We start from the raw sequence: 15,807 nt of genomic DNA, 5'->3' as shown, positions 1-15,807 counted from the left end.
AAGCGGCAGCTACAGCTGACACAGAAGCGTCGCCCAATGTTGCCAAGTGCCAAGAACGAACAGCTGAGGCGTGTGGTATCGGTTTGAGAACTGTACAACAGATCGCAAGTGAAGCTAAAGCACATCCACTGAAGAGAACGAATAACCTATTTTTAAATCGACTGGTAAGTGCCGAAATCGAAAGAAATTCGTTAAGTGAGCTCGACAATTTCAGCAAGAATGTGTTTCGGCGCAAAATATTCGACATGTATAGCCAAGGTGAATATCCTACGGCAAATAAATTATGTTCCTACATGAAAGATGCTGAAAGTTTCAACGGTAGCAAATCTACCATGCTCAGAATATTACGAGAGGTGGGATTTAAATACAGAAAGAGCAATGATGGAAGAAAACTGCTCTTAAAGAGAAGTGACATTGTAGCAGCAAGAACTGTGTTCTTGAGAGAAATGCATGAGATAAAACAAGCCGGAAAATCACGTATTTATTATCTCGATGAAGCATATGTTCAACAGAGCTATTCAAGACCAATGTGCTGGAAGACAAGTGACGATGTAGGTGGCCTGAAGGTTCCTGAAGGAAAAGGGAGACGCCTTATTGTGCTTCACGCTGGTTCTGCAGAGACAGGCTTCACACCAGAGAGTAAATTAATATTTAAAGCATCGAATACGAAGGAATCAGATGACTATCACTCTGAAATGACCTATGCTGTCTTCAAGCGGTGGTTTGTGCAACAGCTACTTCCGTACATGGCAGAGAATTCTGTTATTGTCATAGACAATGCAAGCGTGCTCTCTGTACAAGTGAATAAGGCTCCTACTTCAAATACCAGGAAGGATGAAATTGTTTCACGGTTGTCCATCCTATGGAATTCCTCACACAGCGTCACAGAGCAGAATTACTCATGCTCATAAATACATACAAGCCTAAATACCGCACTTACACGATAGATGAACTGGATAGACAGCACGGGCACCGAGTAATCAGGTTACCACCATATCACTGCCACTACAATCCTATTGAGCTGATATGGGCGCAAGTTAAGGCCCATATCTCAGAAAGAAAGAACACCTTCCGAATTGCTGACGTGGAAAGACTCACACATCAGCGGACAACATAGGCATATCTACAACATAGGCATATCTACATGGGCAAACTGCGGCAGACATTCGGAAACACGCCAGGAAGAGGATTTTAAAAAGGAAATCGACAGAGACTCGTTGATGGAGCCTTTCATAGATTCGGATTCGTCTTTATCAAACAGCGAGGATGGAGACGATGTTTTGGGAGCCCTGTGACAGTACTGCAATGCTGAGGTAAGCATTTAAACATATATCGTAAAACATAAGTCTATATTATGTAACTTGAGTCTAGGTTTGCCTGGCTGATAAAGTAATTATAAAAAGATTTTAATTGCTTACACAATTTCATTGTGGACTTTGTTTAAAGCTTGTCTTCAGTGATTACACTTGTCGATTTTCTTATTGAATTATCCGTCAAAATATGTAAAATTTCGTTTGTATTTATGCTAGTCGAACTGCTGACTTCATTTTTGAAGAAGTAATTGTTTTTTCTTTCCGAAAACAAACAGCACGTGGAAACTTGTCTTATATTATGTATGACAATAACTTTTACAATAGATACACAATATCAACAACTATAAATTATTTGTTGTAAGTGATGTGTCTAGAAACAGAAAGTGCCTTCGGTTCTTTAATAACAATTTTTAATATATGACAGGCTCTTTTTATATTTTCTGAAATACAAGGTGCATTCAAGTTCTAAGGCCTCTGATTTTTTTTCTCCGGACTGGAAAGAGATAGAAACATGCGCATTGTTTTAAAATGAGGCCGCGTTCATTGTCAATATGTCCCAGAGATGGCATCACCGTACGGCAGATGGAATTTTACTGCCAGCGGCGAGAATGAGAACTGTTTTAAATACTTAAAATGGCGACGTTTTCCTTACTTGAACAGCATGCAATCATTCGTTTTCTGAATTTGCGTGGTGTGAAACCAATTGAAATTCATCGACAGTTGAAGGAGACATGTGGTGGTGGTTTAGTTTAGTGGAGTTATGGATGTGTCGAAAGTGCGTTCGTGGGTGCGACAGTTTAATGAAGGCAGAACATCGTGTGACAACAAAACGAAACAACCTCGGGCTCGCACAAGTCGGTCTGACGACATGATCGAGAAAGTGGAGAGAATTGTTTTGGGGGATCGCCAAATGACTGTTGAACAGATCGCCTCCAGAGTTGGCATTTCTGTGGGTTCTGTGCACACAATCCTGCATGACGACCTGAAAATGCGAAAAGTGTTATCCAGGTGGGTGCCACGAATGCTGACGGACGACCACATGGCTGCCCGTGTGGCATGGTGCCAAGCAATGTTGACGCGCAACGACAGCATGAATTGGACTTTCTTTTCGTCGGTTATGTCAATGGATGAGACGTGGATGCCATTTTTCAATCCAGAAACTAAGCGCCAGTCAGCTCAATGGAAGCACACAGATTCACCGCCACCAAAAAAATTTCGGGTAACTGCCAGTGCTGAAAAAACGATGGTGTCCATGTTCTGGGACAGTGAGGGCGTAATCCTTACCCATTGCGTTCCAAAGGGCACTACGGTAACAGGTGCATCCTACGAAAATGTTTTGAAGAACAAATTCCTTCCTGCACTGCAACAAAAACGTCCGGGAAGGGCTGCGCATGTGCTGTTTCACCAAGACAACGCACCCGCACATCGAGCTAACGTTACGCAACAGTTTCTTCGTGATAACAACTTTGAAGTGATTCCTCATGCTACCTACTCACCTGACCTGGCTCCTACTGACTTTTGGCTTTTTCCAACAATGAAAGACACACTCTGTGGCCGCACATTCACCAGTCGTGCTGCCTCAGCGATTGTCCAGTGGTCAAAACAGACTCCTAAAGAAGCCTTCGCCGCTGCCATGGAATCATGGCGTCAGCGTTGTGAACAATGTGTACGTCTGCAGGGCGATTACGTCGAGAAGTAACGCCAGTTTCATCGATTTCGGGTGAGTAGTTAATTAGAAAAAAAATCGGAGGCCTTAGAACTTGAATGCACCTCGTATGATTCTTTCAGCTATGTGCCGAAAAGATGCTCTACATGTAGACTGCTCAGACGTTTGCGTAGGTCACTTAAAATAATGTCATGTAAAAATTTCACATGTGCGAATATTTCCCCTACAATCCAAATAAATAATTTTGACTACACATGGCAAGCCATCACAGGGTGATTCTATTCATTGGGTTCGAAAGGGAGACAAATGGACCAGATGATTCTAAGCACTATGGGACTTAACATCTGAGGTCATCAGTCCCCTAGCCTTAGAACTACTTAAACCTAACTAACCTAAGGACATCACACACATCCATGCCCGAGGCAGGATTCGAACATGTATTATAAAAATCGTTTGAGTATCAGTAGGTATACGTTTTTTCGCGAGGTTTCTTCTACTTTTCAAGCATAAGCAGATTGTATTTTCTCAGTTAGAATAGGAAAGATAAATAAATGTGCAGCACTTTTCCCAGTTACTCAACACGGTATGCTTGTGTTGATCGTCAGACACAGTAAACAATGCAAGTCTGTCTATAATTCTTGCCCAATGTTCATGGCTTTTTTTATTTTTACACATTTTATACAACTCCATATTTTAAAGGCAGACGATTTGATGACACGCCTTTCTCACAAAGACTTATAGGTATTACTGTGCTCGTCACCTTTCCTGCATGCGCGCGTACTTCAATGCGCGGCAGTCAGTGACCGACACTCGAATGGACCAGTAATGCCGCAGCTGGCTCCCACCACCACCAAGATATGTGACGCCCACTCTAATGACCTAGAATCACATACTAAGAAAAGGGATGAATACTTATCTGCCAAGATAGATAAAATTAACATTAAGTGTAAAATCTTCTAATGTAATGAACGAAACAATGAAAACTTTGGTCTCCTAATTAGAGTGGAATAAATAAAGAACAGGAAAGAAGAGAGCAATAAATAAAGAACAGACTAAAATAGCTGAACAGATTGATAAAGAAACTAAACAAGTAGAAGATCTAAAAATCAGAGGGCAGGAGTTAATTGATGACTATCTTAGTACACAGATGACTAAGATAGCGGAGGATTTGTCAGAACGGTTAGAAGCAAAGGAGGGAAAAGTTCACACGCTATCGAGAACGCGACGCAACAGAATAAACCAAATGCACCGCGACGCAAGGAGGTAGACAGCATGGAACAAATGAAAGCAGAATTCAATCTTATTAAGGAGAAAGTTTTATCCAAGATGTCTATGTCGCAGGAATATGTTAGTAACAGTTTGTCAAAAGGTGAAGGTAGTCCTAAAAGACAAAACCAATATGAAAGATATCCAGAACCGTATTCTAGAAATCATTCGCCCGTTAGGAAGCGAAAGCCGCGAGGGAGCGATCATAGTAACGGTAGAAGTAACGATGAGTCGGATCCTGAAGAGCAATATTATGATCGCAAGGGGAGTGTTTCATCCTTTAAGGTTGAACACAGTATTTTCAAAGCTAGACAATTTCAAATATTTTCGAACAATAAAAATTCTCTACACCCAGTTGTGTTCATAAAAAGTTTAAGAAATGTATTTCCCCGATCTTGTGAGGAACAAGGTAAAATACAGTTTATAGTGTCAAAGACCATTGGAGATGTGTCACTGTGGGCATCGGAAGCAGCTGAAAGTTGTAGAACATGTAGAGATTTTGAAAATTTATTCATCGCGAAATATTGGTCGCAAAGCAAACAAAATCGATTAAGGAATGAAATTTATAGTCCGGTTATTTTATAATCCTAAAAATGGGACTTTACGAAAATACTTTGACAAGTACATCAATAAAACTCGATACTGGGATGATCTCTTTAGTCACAGAGATTATTAGAATTCCCAAGGAAAATTACCTATTTGTTTATGCGAGAAATTAATAAACGTACCGGACGAAGATGATGACCAATTTTTGTCAGTTATTGATTCCCTGGACGTAATTCAGGTAGACGCCAAGAGCATGGGGAATCAATTTCACAGTAATAATTCTAACAAGTCTCAACAAAATAACTGCTGTAGTGGCGATAACAGTAATAGTAAAACGAAAGACAATGGAAAGGGTCACCATGTTAATCGAAATCAGAATAGTAAGTATAATTAAGTGTTACGTATTTTTAAAATGTGTAACTACTATAGTGACTTGTCCCATATCATGTAGTACTCTCTGTACACAAAATGATTCAGTGGGTCAATAAAGAATGAATGAATGAGCAATCAGGACAATGGTAATCAGTCTGGAGATAAAAATTATAAAGAGAATAATTCTAATAAGAATTACGGAAGTAATGGACAGAATCGTAGTAATAACGTCAAATGTAGCAATAGATATCAGCAGAATCAGAATGGATACAATTCAAATGGTTTTTATAGAAAACGAAAGTACGAAGAACAGTCGGGACAGCAAGGACAAGCGCAAGACAGGCATGTTCAGTGGGGTAATGGACAAAATATTCAGTGGGAGCTCCCACTAATGTTATTACAGCTAACGGACAATTTGTAGCAACGCCCTTAATGTATATGCCTGAGAATATGTCTATTAGCAGTAACAATGAATGGAATGGTTTGAATTCTGAGGTTTGATTGGTGGTACTCCATAAAACGGGTAACCAACAAACAGATGCAACAAACTAAAAACAGCTGCCCTGAGCCTTTACAGTGTAGCTGGCGAAGAGGCGGGCGCCAACAAAATATTAAGAGAGGGTCTCTTGAGGTATAATGATGGTACGGAAATTAGAGAACTCTTAGATAATCCACGAAAATTAGATAATAATCCTATTGAAGTGGTGCAAGCCTTTGTTAGAGTTAAAATGTTAGATGAGATAGCAGTTTGTAGTGTGAGGAATATTGGACTTTATAAATATTTGAATAGCAAATACAAGTCTCCAGTATTACCTGTAGCCAACTGTACTTTGTCTGGAGCATTAGGAGCCCATTCTGTACCCATAAAGGCCCAGGTACAGGTAGAAATAGTAGCGCAAGGGGAACGACCTCCATGTTGGCTTCTAATTTAACTTACCTCTGTATTCAGTATTCAGTGATGGGATTTTATGTGTGAACAAGACATAACGCTCGACACTGCGAAGGGGGGTGGGGAAGGTGTTCCTTAAGGGGACCACACCGTGGTTCAGGTCGAAAAAAATCGATTTTCGGTTTTAATCATATTTCGACAGTGTTGGAATTGTGTGAACAATATATTTCGTGTGTGACGGCGCAAAGTGCACTGTGTAAAATAGACCTCTTTGGCATTGTCTAACACTCTTTGTGTGCGCTAATTATTCTGTTGTGTTCACTGTAAATTTTTATTTGTTCTTGAATGTGCAAATATAGTTATTAGTAAAATGTCCTTTTTTTCTCCTTAATACTTATTCAGCTGCGCAAATTCCAATAGATAGATTAAGGTTTTACTTAAGTACTCTGAAAAGGATTTTGCTGAAAGAAAATTTGTTTTAGCATTTTCCTACCACGTGTGTTTATGTGCCACGCCCACTTTCCTGTCACCCACTTTTCTGCATATATTTTAGATTTTTATATCCCCTACATTGCATGTAAGGTTTTTTATTTTTGTTTACTCCCTAGTGTGTTGGTTATCCTTGGAATGCCATGGTGGGTATTCTTTTGTTTCTGCTATTTGTAAACAATATGCTTTCAAACACACGGTTAGTTTTGTTCAACTGTGTTTGCGAGTAGTTGTTATACTTACTTTGTAGGCATGCATACAATGAAACTAGGAGTTCGTGATGCTATTATTACATTCAGTTGTGGTAATATTGGAAAGTGTTGGGTACTGAAATAGCTGGGGATTAATCCTGGTGAAAATATGATCATTGGGCTGCAACATTGCGATAAAATGAGGATAGCCGATGCAGACAGGTCTGCATCTAATATGGCCAAGAAAGCAAGACAAACATCCAGGAAGGTGAAAAAGACGCTGGAAGACCTGCTAGAGGCCAAAGAAGGGTCATCATATGCAGCAGGACTGTTTTAATTAACTGTAAGTAACAAATATAAAAAGTTTTTTCTTTAATGTCAATTTCCCTCAAACTAAAGTTTTTGGTACATATATCCCATTATATCAGAAACTATCATAGATAAATGAATGAAATTTTCAAAGACTCTGTATAACATAAAAAAACTGTCTCTGGTACCACATTCATTAATGTTCCCCATTAGGAAGTTCACAAAAAATATTTTCTGCAGATAAAACGTAATATTATTTGTTAATAAATTTTAAAAAAGTATTTCTTAAAAACTATAAAATGGATAAACTATATTTTAGTACAGTTGACTCTTTCGGCATCATGTAACACAGTAAAAATATTAAGGTGCTGCATCAGATAGTTTTTTTTTTTTTTTTTTTTTTTTTTTTTGCAGAAATGGGTCAAATACTTGCATGGGTTAAATAGGCAGGGTGTGGTCCCTTTAAACAATCAGGGAGGGGTTATTGAGTTTCAGTTAGTCCTGAAACTGGAATTTCAAAACAAAGTATGTAATCAAATTAAAATAAGAAATAATGAGGCCAAAATACTCTACTTCAACAAAAAGGCCCCCCATAGGCCCATATATTCGTTAACTGATCAAGGAGCATCAGATGTCAGTGAACTTATAAAAGTTAAAATCCAAGAATCCGAATATCTAACTAATGAGCAAAGGTGCGAACTAGCTGCAGCACTTCGAAATCATGTAATGTTTCTGATAAAAAATCCTGGCATTATAAAGGATTGAGAATAGCTGATCGCGTAATAGACAGAAACGTACTTATTAGTAAAGTTCAGCTAGCCTTGCACAAAGCTGGGATGTTAAGGAAACAAAAGTATGATAGGAAACTAAAGTTTATACGTATAATTTGAATGATAAAACAAGTACTGTTATAGAAATACACCAAATCTGTGGTGAAGAAGATGAATAAAAAATGGCATCATCTACGTACCGGACCGTATAAGGTAAACAAGGTTCCACATCTGGGTAGTAATGTATTGGGAGATATCCATAAAATGAGAAGAGAATGAGGAAGAAGAGTTTAGTTACTGTATATAGGATAAATTATACTTTTAGGGGTGATTTCATGTAAATGTTAGGAAACTATCTTAGTGTATGTTTTATGTCCGCTAATTTGCACTGTTAGTGAATTTATGTTCTAATATTAAGTTGAATAAATGCCTTAGATGTAAAGTCAGTCACATGAGGCCAGTATACGTAAAAACACGATGAGTACTGAAGCAGTAATTCAGTACTTATTGTTAGTGTGAGGACAGTTGTCCTAAAAGTTAAGTCAATTATTTCCTATTTAATGGGGGTTGATCCTAATTCAATGGAACAAACTATGAGAGTTTTTGCAATATATAATCACCGACTGTGACTGACCTTGTATCAAGAACTAGCTTGAGGACAGAATCTTGGTACTATACTTAGTGATTTGATGAAGTGTGGCACTGTGTTTAAAGATAAACGTAACTGTATCATAACGTGTGAGACAGAAGCTTGGTCAGTCATATCATGCGCGTTGTGTGTTCGGAACTGAATAAAAGACAGAATCTGGGCTCGTGACACACAGGAAGTGGTTAATTACGTGTTTAGAATTGAAAAGACAGAATCTGAGCTCATGATGGAGGACATTGATTCATCATGTGTTGTGTCTGTACGTGGGTAGAACTGAAAGGACGAATCTGTTTACGTAACTAGTTGCACACTTATTAAATGCAATTCATGTCAGTGTTACTATAAAATGAACTCCATGCGATTATGTATTTCTAGAATCTGTGTTAAACACAGTGTCGTGAGTGATTTGGTGAAAAATAACTATGATCAAGTTTATTTCGTGAAGCTCACGAGCACTTAAGGTGATAACTATTTTAAACGTGACTAATTATTATTCTTTTGTCATGAAGTGATGCATTTGTTGATAGTGTATATATGCACAAGTTTTATGTTCCATACCCACACTATCTACGAGACTGTGTTGTGCAGAACCAGTACCTTTGAGAATCAGAGCTGCAACGTGCTGACGCTGCACAACCTACCTGATGGGGGTGTGAATACACACCGCCACTACCTACATTTTACAGAAAGAGATTACTTGCTGAGGCCGCCACAACTATCTGATGGTTGAGATGACGCGTTGTCGCTGCCTGAATTCTCTGATGGGATGAGAGCACATTAAGCTGCAGCAGAGTACTTCTACATGAAATGAGAGTCAAGATGCTGTACTAGTATCCTGTTGGTCAAAATTGCACGCAGCTAGGGATCAAGACGTTAAGAAGATAGCAACAACGTGTAGCGGGACTTTGAATTTCGCCACGCTACACTCATTCTCTCAGATAAAAATTATACTGTCGCAGCGGTATGAGCGCTCAACGGCAGAGAAAATACTAAAATTGTAACTCTTTTTTTTTGTTTTTCTATCCGTTTCTTTATTGTCTCTCGAGAGCGGAACCTTAATGCAGACGTGATCTGATTAAGACGAAAAAACTTATTAATGTGAAGACATTGTGGAAGTTGTTATGAAATTCAGAGGATGGAGAAAAGCAACTAAAATAAATTGCATTTAATATCAAGACGGTTTTATATACATTAGAAATTCCTGGACAATGAAACTTATTGCAAGATTTCGGAGCAGACTTTTCACGCAGAAATGAAGTAGGATATTTTTGAAGACCTGGACGCCGCACGAAACAAGAAGACATGTTAACATGGTAAAGGATGAACTATCTACGCCATTTCCCTCTGTCGGTTACATTTTGTTATTCTCTGTTCTTTTTCAATAATTTTTTTAGTCGAAATTGGTTTAACTTTTACTCAAAAACGCCACAAGGACCACCTCAACAATAGCTTTTTCGAATCACGAAGTCCGATAACTTTTCTGTAATACGAAGTCCGATTTGCATTTCATTCTTTCCTTTTTTCACGGTCATTTATGATTTTAAAACTCCCTTTTTTATTCACCATTTCTTCCACATTTCCAACCTTTTCTTTTATCAACCATTACAAACGACAACCCAATAATCAGATGGTCGTCTGAAGCTGCTTATGTCAAGATTGACGATGAGGCCGAGAAAGAAACCTGTGGGGGACAACATCTGCAAACTAAAACCTCACGCAAGAAAGCAATGATGCACTAAAATGCAATGGAAGATGATAAGATCTCAATAAGTACTTCGTCAATCAGGAAGAAGAAATAAGATGCACCAGTGATCAAGATATAACATCCACCGCTGATTAATAATTATAAGAGGAGACATATCAGCAAATAGTCAGCTGAACGAATGTATCCTGCAAGTTATAAGACGAGGCGAGTACATAAGTTGGAAACAATCTCACTGAGGTGCTGACGTAACGAACAAGTAACTGAAGTCAGAATGCAGACAATGCTAACAACAATCTGTCGAGTCGCTAGCCTATTCAAGAGGCGGCCCGAAAAGATGAGTTCTATCTCAAATAATTGCTGCATTCCCCGGTGCAATTGCACTCATGAAAATTGGTTCTACTTTCCCCTGTGTAACTGCACGGAGGGCCTCAAGAGAAGTTGATAAGCTGACATCGGCTGAAAACTCTATCAAGCTCAAGGTCGAAAATTGTTCTTTTGGACAACTTTTAAACAGTTGTAAAGTACTTGCAATGAACTTACTTATTTATGATAGGTAGACTTATTCTGCATAATATACTCATGAAGTATTTAAATAACTTATAATATGTAAAAATCTATGATTACATTACGTAAACATGTTATTTATAAGAACCACTGTAAAACTATCCCCAAATAGATCAGCAAATATAAGTTCATTCCCCCTTTTAGGAGAAAGCAAAGACTGCCTACTTTAGTGCAAATATAAATATCACGGTTAAGGGTGAGAATGACAACACTGTGCAGCAGAGTGCATACTGTTGTCATTCGGGGGGGGGGGGGGGGAGGAGACAGGAGAGAGAGAGAGAGAGAGAGAGAGAGAGAGAGAGTGCTTTTATAACCGTTCCTTTAATTGAGAACAATATTACCAGACTTGTTCTCATACAGGGGAGAGGTGATCCATAATAACAAAACTAATAGCATTGAAAAAGTTTAATTAAAATTATCAACATTTAATCTCTCATCAAAATAACGCCCACAGCTAAGGAGCACCTCAGGGAAATCAAAGAGGGCTCAATGCGGCTACTTAATGTTTCTAAATTCTACTATATACACCATGTGCGGGTATTGTTAGTTCTCTTGTCTTGTTTTATGCGCTCTTAGTAAGTCTACGTAGCTGCGGTCTGTGATATAGCTGACATTTCCGTATGATATGCTACGGAAGGGATCAGAGCTCTTTTGTTAAACTGCAAGAAAAGTGACTAGTTAATTTATACCGGCCAGACTTACGTTGAAACTTATACTGAGGTCTAGGTAGATTTTTGCCGTAAGGTCACGGACTAAGAAAATCTGAGGAATTGTGTGCGCGAGAATAAGTTGCACTCAGTATTTATTAAACTCTATTACATGCTGAATAACTGATAATTGAATCTGTGGGCTGTACGAAGGGAGGTGAAATTTAACACAAGGACGGAATTGGACACTTATACTTGAGCCGCTGAAACATTGCACTTGACGTTTGCATATGAAGAGTATCCAACTGTAGCTAAGTTACTAGTCTCTTTAAAAGAAAGTGAACTCTTCAGGGGTGGTAAAACATCACTAAAATTGTGCTAAAAATATGGGTTTCTGTTACAAAACGCTAGACGGACGAGAAGTACTGTTAGAAAGGGCACATATTGTTACCACTCGAAGCATTTTCTTGCACAAAATTGTAGGCAGAGACAGCGTAACAAGTGAAGAACGAGAGGCACTAGGTGTTCAACGTGGGGCGCCAGCCAATCACAGCGCAGTGAGCACTGCTGTTACTCACTTGCTGTGACGTCAAAGTTCCCGCGTTGTTTAGTGAATGTGTAAACAACGTGAATTGTATGTTGTTTACCGTGTGTTTTCGTCGTACTGTGTTCTATATCGTTGTGACTTTTGTTATGTTGTGAGTTTACATACTTGGAAAATGTCACCGAAAAGACTTCGTTTACCTAGTGACACTCCTTTGCGTTGAGGGGTGCCGCTAAACAGCCAGGCACTGGAGTTACTATGCAGAACTCATGAGTTTTACGAGCAGGAGAAAAACTACGTAAGCATTCATGGACAGAGATCAATGCCTGCCAATAAAGTGGTGGAACGTACGTCGAAAACTCTTGGAATTAGTGCAAGAACCGTAGTAAGTAAAGGAGTATCACTACAAAACTTGGAAGCTACTGAAGTGAGCCGTAATGATACCAAGCTGTCTGGATCAAATAATACGTTTTTAACGACCCCGGGAAAGAAGAAAAAGCAGTCTAGTCCTATAACAGATTCTTTCCAGACTGATGCAATTTGCAAGCATTTTTATGCTTACTACAGCAGAAAAGAGTATCCAACTGTAGCTAAGTTACTAGTCTCTTTAAAAGAAAGTGAACTCTTCAGGGGTGGTAAAACATCACTAAAATTGTGCTAAAAAATATGGGTTTCTGTTACAAAACGCTAGACGGACGAGAAGTACTGTTAGAAAGGGCACATATTGTTACCACTCGAAGCATTTTCTTGCACAAAATTGTAGGCAGAGACATTCATTCCATAATTTGGCTGGATGAAACGTGGGTTAATGCCGGGGAAGCTGTCAGTAAATGCAGCAGTGGCCATCAGCTGACGGGAAGAGGAGCTAGATTATCTGTGGTCCATTCAGGCTCCTCCAGTGGTTCTGTCCCTGACGCAGTTTTCGTTTTTAACTAATTAACATTTCATTTCCAATCGGACAGAAAAAAAAATAAAACAGAAAAAATGTGGATTAGTAGTAACATCAAAAATAGGAAGTTGAAATAATAACTAACATCCAAATATGTTATTAACTATCTTATCTTCAGTAACGTCACAGCAAATGAAGTGTGATTGATTGTGCAAAAAGTTAACATTAATTATTTTTATTATGAAAACCTGGAATTTAGTCGCCGTTAGAGTGATGATGTTTGTGGCTGCTCCATCTGACGTGTAGATATAACGAAAAGTTGGGCATATACAGTAGATAATGACATTATTATCTTAGTTCAGAGAAGTTGATGACCACATATCGACGGAGGGTGGCTATAGAAGTCGACTTGCTTATCTGGTATAACAGTTGGGCATTCTACTCATGCATTATCTAATTATTGTGTTCATACATTTTACTGTGGCATGATCTTTTATTCAAATTCTGTTGCTTTTAGACACTTATTTGATTTTGTTATGCATATAAGTGAAAAGAACATTCTTGTAATTGTCAACATGTCAGTATTTTTGTAACTGAACTTTAACACTTTGTCACATAAAAAAAGTTGACTATTGTAATTTGGATTTAATTAACAGATTAGTTAAAAATCTTTGTTGTAAAATGTAGCATTGTATAATTTCATATGAGGATTATAATGTATTCAAACATATTTATGATAAAAGACATTTTGCGGTGTTCAGTGATCCTTGATGTGCAAAACAAAACTTTTTCAAAATTACAACTTTCGCAGACTGAATTTTCACTCTGCAGTGGAGTGTGCCCTGATATGAAACTTCATGGCAGATTAAAACTGTGTGCTGGATCATGACTCGAACCCAGAATCTTTGCCTTTCATAGCAAGTGCTCTACCAGCTGAGCTACCTGAGCACAACTCATGACTTGTCCTCACAGCTGTACTTCTAACAGTACATTAGCTCCTACCTTCCAAACTTCACAGAAGTTTTCCTACGTACTTGTGGGACTAGCACTCCTGGAATAAAGAATTCTGTAGAGACACGGATTAGCCCCAGCCTGGATGATTGTTTCCATAATGATTTTTCATTCTGCAGTGGAGTTTGTACTGGTATGAAACTTCCTGGCAGATTAAAGCAGCCTGTCATATCAGTACTATGCCTTTCGCAAGCATGTGCTCTGCCAACTGAGCTACGCAAGCATGACTCACAACCCATCCTTGTGAAAGGCAGTCGTACTGGGTTCAAGTATTGGTCCAGCACACAGGTTTAATCTGACAGGAGGTTTCATATCAGCACACACACCACTGCAGAGAGAAAAGTCATTATGGAAACAAAGCTACAGTCTGTGATTAAGTCATGCCTCCATAATGTTCTCTCTTCCAGAAATGCTACTCCTGCAAGTTATGCAGGAGTTTTGAAGATAGAAGATATGGTACTGGCAGAAGTAAGGCTGTGAGCACAGGTCACGAGTCATGCTTATGTAGCCCACCTGGTAGAGCATTGGCCTGTGAAAGGCAAAAGATCCTGGGTTCAAATCCCAGTCTGGCCGACAGTATTAATCTGCCAGGAAGTTTCATTACAATTTTAATTGTAATCAATTAATATTATGGTTTCAATAATGTAACATTATACATTGTTAAATTACTTGAGGTGACGTGGCAGTGTCTATGGGAGGCAGTTATGAGCTGTCTTTGTAGTACCAGCTATTAGCCAGATTTTGTGATGTCTAATATATGCCACTAATTTCGGAGTAAAGATTGATGTAAACTTCTCTATTAATTTTGATAATATATTGAAAGTTAAAAAAAAATGATTGTGACAACTATGTTATTTAGTAGTTACAGAGCTAATACCATGTTTTCACACACAAGAACAAAGCCCAGTTACCAACAGATTGGTGATGTGCAATAAAATTAACTATAGCCCATAAATTTTAATCTTTTACAATCTTTTGCAAATCACAATTTAAGTGTTTGCATTTCTTTTCTAGCTGAAAATGGGGGCAATTGAAAATGTCGTGATCAGTGGACTCTTCTTCTCCACATTCACATATTAGTGGGTTTCCACAGTGGGTTTCCACATCTCCGGCAACAAGATGTTTTGGATATGGGCCACGACCTGTTAATAGATGCATGATACCTCAAGTAGCTTCAAAGTCGGGTATACTGAGCCTGTTCTTAATCCATGGTAAAGTGTAAAATACCTGCATTGCAGAGCTTCTAGGTCCCAGTCAGAATGCTATTTGCCCAGTCTCCAGGTTTCTTTTATTAGAAATGTGAGCACATTTTATCTCACATTTTCAGTCATATTCTTCACACTCCAGTCAATGTGACACTGCTCTGTAACGTACCACACTATTTGATGTAAATGTCCTGAGATTTGCCAGGAAACTATCAACTGGTTTAGTGCAAAAGACACCAGTGGGCCCATGGAGTATGCTCTGCTGTATTTGTCACAGTATTGTTCTGTACCTTTCCAGTCAAAAGTGATGCATCCAGATGTTGGCAGTGAAGCCCATATAGCATTAAAGATAGGTTTTTGATATGACTGCACAACATGCAGCAATAATTTATAGTCAGTAGTGCCAGCATAGACAATATTATACGTAACTTTGACCACTTTCCAAATAACAGACTTTACAAGTTCTACAGCGTTCCTTCTCTCCTCTAGAAGAATGCCTAGATACCATCTAACAATGCTACATTTTACAGAGATTCCATCAGGCCTAAGGACTGGATTTCTGGTAAGAGAAAGTCTTCAGTTCAGAAGTGAGTTTGTGGTTTTCTGGAAAGCTATTGCCAGTTTGTTGTCCGTGCACCATCATTGCCTCTGAACACAGACACATCATTCATCTTTTCCTCAATAGTCTTCCTGGAGCCTGCAAATTCAACTACTAGGATGTCACCCACATACGCAACACCTGTTCAACAATTTGTCCCCTGTATAACATATGTAGGAAAGGT

The 15,807-nt window shown here is 38.7% G+C and overlaps 1 protein-coding gene across 2 annotated transcripts in view; it reads left to right on the top strand.

The window, feature by feature from the left end:
- The window catches only part of LOC126190719 (uncharacterized), a 93,868-nt gene extending 79,333 nt beyond the window's left edge, over positions 1 to 14,535 (top strand). For both annotated transcript variants that reach the window (XM_049931193.1, XM_049931194.1), the window contains exon 4: positions 14,228 to 14,535. In XM_049931193.1, the coding sequence (XP_049787150.1) occupies positions 14,228 to 14,446 (219 nt within the window). In that variant the 3' untranslated portion in view covers positions 14,447 to 14,535. The remainder of the gene's footprint in view (positions 1 to 14,227) is intronic.
- Positions 14,536 to 15,807: the final 1,272 nt, after the last annotated feature.

The sequence above is a fragment of the Schistocerca cancellata genome, chromosome 6, assembly GCF_023864275.1.
Source record: "Schistocerca cancellata isolate TAMUIC-IGC-003103 chromosome 6, iqSchCanc2.1, whole genome shotgun sequence".
NCBI lineage: Eukaryota > Metazoa > Arthropoda > Insecta > Orthoptera > Acrididae > Schistocerca > Schistocerca cancellata.
This window is presented reverse-complemented; position numbering and strand designations above follow the sequence as displayed.